The sequence below is a fragment of the Phalaenopsis equestris genome, unplaced genomic scaffold (assembly GCF_001263595.1).
Source record: "Phalaenopsis equestris unplaced genomic scaffold, ASM126359v1 Scaffold000513, whole genome shotgun sequence".
Lineage (NCBI taxonomy): Eukaryota > Viridiplantae > Streptophyta > Magnoliopsida > Asparagales > Orchidaceae > Phalaenopsis > Phalaenopsis equestris.
The window spans coordinates 2,019,492-2,026,797 of record NW_018164953.1 but is presented as its reverse complement, the minus strand read 5'-3'; the positions used below and the strand labels follow the sequence as shown (position 1 = coordinate 2,026,797).

Sequence of the window (7,306 nt, the reverse complement as noted above, 5' to 3'; positions counted from 1 at the left end):
TCGGAGTTTGTTAGCCCTCAGGTGAGGGAGTAGTGGGAGCTCTCAAGTGGCAGCCGGAATCCTCCCTGCCTATTTGGCACAAATATATATATATATATATATATATCAAATAATTGATAAAATTATAAATATATCTATATAATAAGATGAAAATATAATTCAAATTAGTCATCATACATAATGCCTTCTATAAAACTTTAAGTTTATAATGAAAATTTTCTAAACACTCTAGTTAAGCTTACTAAATTCATCCATTTGAGGTCATGACCAAGTTGTAAGAGAACCTAAATTACTTTAGCAAACATGATTGTCATTTCCGTAGATGTTATGAAGCAATTGACTAAAACAAGTGCTAGAATACATAGCACATTAATCTTAAAAAAAAAAGTGAAAATTTTTTAGGTACCTGATTGGAGCTTTCAACCCTACCCCCGAACCCTTCCCAAAATATCCCAAAATAAAATAAACATTTAACATTAATTCAAAAAAAAAAAAGACTAAAAAAATGCTTGATAAACAATTATATAACTCTACACTTGATTTATTATCACCAAATCATTAGTGGGTTGTATGAGCACATGAGGTTAACAAAAATAGTATAAAATTAATCCTAAAGTTTTATCATGACCACCTACTATGTCATGCAATAATTCAAGGAATCATACCACCATTCTCATACAATCATTTGCATGATCTTCAATAGAGCCCAAATCTTCCACAAATTATTGCGCTAAGCAAAAGCAAATATCACATTAATCAAGCATAAATATATGAAATAATAGAGAAAATGAAAATAACTTAAATTAATGCATAGCTTCAAGTGAATTCTATATACAATTCGGATCATAAGAATATTTCATTGCCCAAACAAATAACTATTTGATTATAAGATTATAAGAATAGGAATTAAATATTTGAAACTAGATTATTTTAATTAAAAATATTTTTAGGGCATTTACATAGATCCCACCAAGTTCTTATGTATTTGCAACATATCTAACACATCAATTTTTATCTTATATTTATATCACCCTAATCCATTATATCAAATAAAAAATATTACCATTTTTTTTATTTTTAAAAAGTGAAATATATATTTTTCATGCATTGTAATGTGATATATATAAAAATTAAATTTTATGTATAAAATATATAAAGAGTAAAGTGTCAAAGTAGTCCCTAACTATTTACATGAGGTTATTTTAGTCCAAAAATTTATGGAAATGTTAAAAATATAATTCCCATTCTTTACAGTGGGGCTGAAATAATTCCAATGAAAAACTAGTTAAGCTCATTTTTAAAATAGTTGTGGACTATTTTGGCACTTTTGTATGCTCTGGAACTAAAATGGTCTCATGTTTATAGTAATTGACTATTTTGACACTTTACTCGATGTATAAATACATAGGAATCGAGTGGTATGTATATAAAACTTCTAATATTTTTTAGAATGAATGTAATTGCAAATATATGCATATCACATAATCAAGACTCAAGCTCTTGTTTGAAATACAATATCTCAACCAACATGCTAAAGTAGCTTGTTTTGAAGAATGATATTTTACAATCTCAGATTTTAGGCTCCGTTTGGGGCAGCTCATCCGCTTCGGCGGCATTTTGAAAACGTCACCTGACCGTTTGAAAACTGCGTTTGAGCAGCGTATCCGAAAATGCAATTGGTTTTTTACATTAAATATGGAACGCAGGTCTCGCCCCACAGTTCAGTTTTCCAGATAAACAGCTTATCTGGATAAGCACAGGCTACCCCAAACACACCCTTAAACATCAGAGATCAATATAACTGATATAAAGTACTAAATACATTAGATGCACTACTCTCTTTTATCATAATATTTTCTTAACAAAAGTTTTTACCCTCTCAAGTTTTGATTAGGAAGAAGTAAAGATAGCACTAATGCTAAATCAAGCTCTAATTACTTATGCTCCCTTTGTAATAATACTTTTTTTATTATTATTTTGTTCAGGATAAAAAAGACTGTCAGCAAAAAGTAGAAGTGATATACGTTTGGATAACACCTTTTTTATGCAAAAATTGCTTTTGGAAAAACATGTAGTAGAATATTAGGTTTAGAAAAGTAGATTTATGAACTAAAGTATAAAAGCAAAGATGCCACAAACGAATCTTTTTTGCTTTACTCAAAAATCTAAAAGTTAATTCAAACTAACTATTTAGACCACAATAATCATTTAAGCTTAATGCAATACAATAACTATGTTTGTTATATACATTATTTTATGAGGACCATATGAAATTATATTCTAACCATAAACTCAATTTTAAATTTAACTCAAAATAAATAATTTTGAATTAAAAGTTAAACATATTGAACTAGATTCTAATCATTTTTTTAAGTCAAGATAAGTTTCAAGGAAATTTACAATGATTAATGTGCATCCAAAAGTGAATCTTCAAAGCTATCGAGGAAGTCGATATGTGAAGCAGGCATTCGGGGTATATTGGATTGGGCCTTCTTATCATGAACCTGAAATATTCTCTTTTCTAACTAATCATACTTATCGACCGCATCCATCCAAATGATGATTCTAGGAGCTAACAAACTTGTGAACTCCTCCGCTCTGTCGAGCTCCCGCACACTCGCCAAGCTTGTTCATTGAGCTCAACTATATTTCTCAAACTTCGTCACCAATGCCATTTACCGGCCATTCGAGATCGTCGACATGGTAGAAGAAAGTAGAATCTGATCCATTATCATCCATGCCCATTTATAAACTACTAACATATACAACAACATCTTTACAACATGAAATTTCAATAGACTTCGTATAATACGACCTATAACATATCATTTCTTTATTCTTGTTCTCTTTTCATACTTTTTTTTTTTTTTTTTTTTGAATGTTGAATATTTAATTATAATTAAAAAAAATAAAACACTGCGCATCAATGCGTTTTTCCTCCTTGTTAAAGTTTGATGATGACTTGAGATTAGAAGCAAATGGTTGTGGTGTCATAGAAGATGCTCTTTATCTATACTTAGTCTAAGTTGGTTTGAGATAGATTTCATTAAAGTTGATGGTGACATATCAAGAAAACCATATGATATTCATAACAAATGATTGACTGAATAAAGTGAGATCAATAGAATAAAATAAAGTAAAACATAAACTAAATAATAAAGTGAATTCAATGCACCAGAAAGAAGAGAGATGTAAGATTGATGTCACCCAGTGGTGCTGTCATTTGTTCTTTGAAGGTTACAGCCATAGGCAACAATCATTACAAATTTAGGGAGATTTCTCTTTTTTTTATTTTTTTTTATTTTATTTTTTTTTAAATGTGCATAATTAATAAAAGGGGCATTTACATAAATACCACAATTATTATTCATGTACATTTTTAAAACTTATATTTTTTATATGCAACACAATGAATAATATTATATTAGAAAATATCACTATAGTTAACTTTGCAAATGTATAATATACATTTTTATTTGGAAAAGAAATGTAAATATCAAATTTTAGGTGTTAGATATGTAAATACATATGAATTGTGTGGCAATATCTAAATTTTCCATCAGTAGAAATAAGGTACCATCTTACAGATGATTAGTGTGGCATGCTCTCATACTAAATCATTTGTTGTTGGGGAGAAATAATGCTAAATCTGATGAAGCATTAGGAATTGATTTTAGTTTTTAGCAAGCCTAAAAGTACAATAGAGAAAAAAAAATAGTGAAAAAATGCCTTTTAGTGCAATTATATAGAAATGTTACCTATTTAAATCAAAATTTGAGCTTTAAAACATGCTCATAAATATGCTTAATGATTTTCATCCACAAGAACTTTAATCATTCATCAGCATTTGCATTTAAGCTATAAAAAGCACAGCATGATGCTCAAGTTCTATTCACTTAATTTAAATGCAGAAGCTAAATCACTTTCATAAGTAATTTATAATGCTGGAAATCAATATTGATTTATAACTACCACAAAAACTAAAAACTATTTCTTCTTCTTTCTCATAAGAACACGTTACAGAGAAAACATACAAAAGTGCAAAAGCATTGCAGCAACAGATTCCATTGCTCATCTCCACCTCAACAAAAACCAGTTTAACTTTGCAAAAAAGAAATGAAATTTTGCTAACATAAAGTTAAAAACAATATCCGGTACAGACCAAACTATCTACAGCATACATTCTGTAAGATTAATCCAGCGAGATAACTTCACAAGGCATTAGAGCAGTAATCTTTTCACCACTTCCATCTGAATTGTTAGCCATCTTCATCCTCTTCCTCCTTTCGCTTCTCCTATTGATCAGCGGTTCGGGATCTTCTTCTGATTCTTCATCCGTACAAACCCCTAACAGTTTTATCACCAAATTGATTTCTCTTCTACGTTTATGCTTTCTCTGCTCTTTTGTGTTAGAGAGATTGCCGATCTTCTTGCAGGAGGTTCTACGCTGTTTCGGTATTTCTGGCCCCGCGGCGAGAGATTGGGTCCTTAAATCTATCACAGTTAACTTATTGCTATCACCGCAGAAACCTGCTTCGGAGGATTTCTTGCCCGGGATTTTGGGTTTGTTATCATCAATGGATATGTAATCTTCCATGTTTCTTGGCCTTTTTATGGTCCTCTTATCCTTCATTTCCTCTGCTGGAGGCAACCTTTGTCTGGCCTGTTTATGAAGCTGTGATGAGTTGCTATGGTTGTCTCCTTCATTCTCTTGGACGCCTAGACATGAAAGTAACAAAAGCTTGTGTTGGAAGTATATTAGGCGAACTGTTAACGCATATGTTGGAGCACAAAAGGCTACACAAAGGTGAGGAACATTGCAATTTAAGATATGATAAAACCATTTATTACTTTATAAAACAGTAATTAGACTGGTTTATTGATGGCATCCATGTAATCAGGAATTATGATGATCGTATAAAATACAGGTTCGATTGGGAACATTTTCATGTTTTATTACTAGATTATACAAAAAAAACTTGTTTCATGTATGTAACAATGGCGATGTTTTATTCATTAATAGGCTTTTATGCATTTTAGACATCTATCGAGCCTTGAGTCTATGTAAGGGGTTCAAATCTTGTATTAGGCATTACTTGATCGATTAATTAGAGTAGATTATGGTTTTACAAAACCAGTGTTGGCTTCTCTTTCTCTAGTATTTCCCTTCCTCTTATTTTCAATCTCTTCAAGTACTCATAAATCTTTTAATTTAATTTTCGCTTTGTCGCCCATTATTAATTTGGTATCAAAACATTACTTTGATCCTATTCTCATCTTGTGTATTTGGCATCAAAACCTCACTACAGAATTTCCTCAATTGCTAAAAGAGGCCACTATAATTAATACTCTTAAGCCCCTTACAAAAGTGATTTATCATATTGAAGATATAAAAGACAACAAGCTCCTTTTTATGACAATCTAAAACAAGATTCCACATTATATTTGATTTAATAATTAAATCTTCAGTTGAACTTTGAATTTTAATCCAAGCATAAACTCAAATGTTTTAGGGGCCGTCTGAGAACATATTTAAGGTGGGATTTAGACATGATTTAAGAGGAAACTTGCCATATGGTCATTTTGAACAAAATAAATCCTAGGAAGCGATAAATCCGAATTTCAAGGATTTTGGTCGTAAATCTACGAATCAGTAGATTTAACATCACGCGCTTTTGATTTAAGGCGCAGCTTGGTAATAGTTGTGGCGCAGCTTGTTAACTGCCAAACAATTTCATTGGATTTACAGGGTTTACTAAATCTATTGCCATAGAGTTTTCCGAATTAAACCAGGAAGGATTCCGTAAATCCATATTTACAGGATTTACTAAATCTGGGATTTACTGAATCCTAGTAATTAAAATCTCATATATTGCCAAACAGAACCTTAGTGCCAGCACTAGAAACCACACTTAAGGTTGAAATTGAATCTAAGAATGTAAATGATCACTTCATATTTTGCTAAAATTACAAGTTTACCTATCATTTCTCATTCTCTTGGCTCCAAGAAACTATCTCATAAGATCTCTCAATTTCATCATAGTTCAATGTTTATTAGATATATCACATTAGGAACCATTTGGTGAATAGATATTAAGCTGCATATTAATGAGCTTTATATTTGACCTCTACCATTGAAGTGTAAGACTAAACATCCTTTTGACACCAAAGATAGATAAACTATATTGTATTCTGATTACCCACTTTGATCAATTGTAGTTTAAGGAAAAGGTAGCATTTCTAAGATGCTTATCTATGAAGAAAGTCAATTAGTACTGTTAGGAAGTTCTTTAAACATTCTTAGGAGATTGCCATATGTAATCGAACTTTTAAAAATGTGATATATCATACTTCATCTAGAATGCTTTTAGTTTAATTCATTACCCATGTATGTATTTTATTTTAAATATACTGTCATTTATAACTGCATGATTTACTTGATGGCAATACAAAAAAAATAAATGTCATTCATAATAAAACATACATAGTTGTGGCACATGTTCATTCTAATATTCAGGGTAATAAAAAATTACACTTTAGTTTATCTCTATCATATATATATGCTCTCTAACGTAGTCATAAGGCCTTTCTATTTTTGTGGGGGAGAATTATTAGCTATTGTGGTTATAAAGGCCTTCTCTTTCAAGATGAACATTAATAATACTTTCTATTTAGAGATTTTCTAACTTTTAGAGGTCTTTTGAGGCTCTAAAATTTCTAGAAGTATATTAAGTCTAGCATTCCAACCAACAGCACCAATTCTAATTCATCCACCAGATCTTTTGGAGAGAAACTCATACCTCAAGAGAATAGTTGAATTCAATTTGATCATAGTTTATGATCATCATCTACCGCAATTGAATAATTAGATAGGTTTTTACTTTGTATTTGACTTAATAATTATTTTGGATGCATATATATATATATATATATATATATGTTTTAATTGTGTTTCATAAATATAATAAGAATTTTTTTCGTTCTTGATAGTCTTAATGCATTTTAGTTAAGCACTGAGAACATGAGTCTATATAAGTAGTTCTAATCTTGCCATATCTTCCTCTGTTTCGGTCCATCCCCTTCCAAACCCTCCCTTTTCAGACCACCAATTCACCTCTACTTGAAACTTTCACTATGTCGCTTATTATCAATAATTGTATTCATATTAGGTGCCCTATTAAACATAATCCACGAGGAAAGAATAATGGCATTTAAACTATTTACATGCAACTAAGAATGATAAACTATGAAGTACTTCTAGCATAGAAAAAACACGTACATAACCACCAATATATATATATATATA

The 7,306-nt window shown here is 30.5% G+C and overlaps 1 protein-coding gene across 1 annotated transcript in view; it reads right to left on the bottom strand.

Annotated features, from left to right (window-relative positions):
- Positions 1–3,981: 3,981 nt before the first annotated feature.
- LOC110028524 (sprT-like domain-containing protein Spartan) overlaps positions 3,982–7,306 on the bottom strand; it is a 13,940-nt gene continuing 10,615 nt past the window's right edge. Inside the window, exon 7 of the mRNA XM_020730418.1 lies at positions 3,982–4,719. Within this exon, the coding sequence (XP_020586077.1) occupies positions 4,193–4,719 (527 nt within the window). The 3' untranslated portion in view covers positions 3,982–4,192. The remainder of the gene's footprint in view (positions 4,720–7,306) is intronic.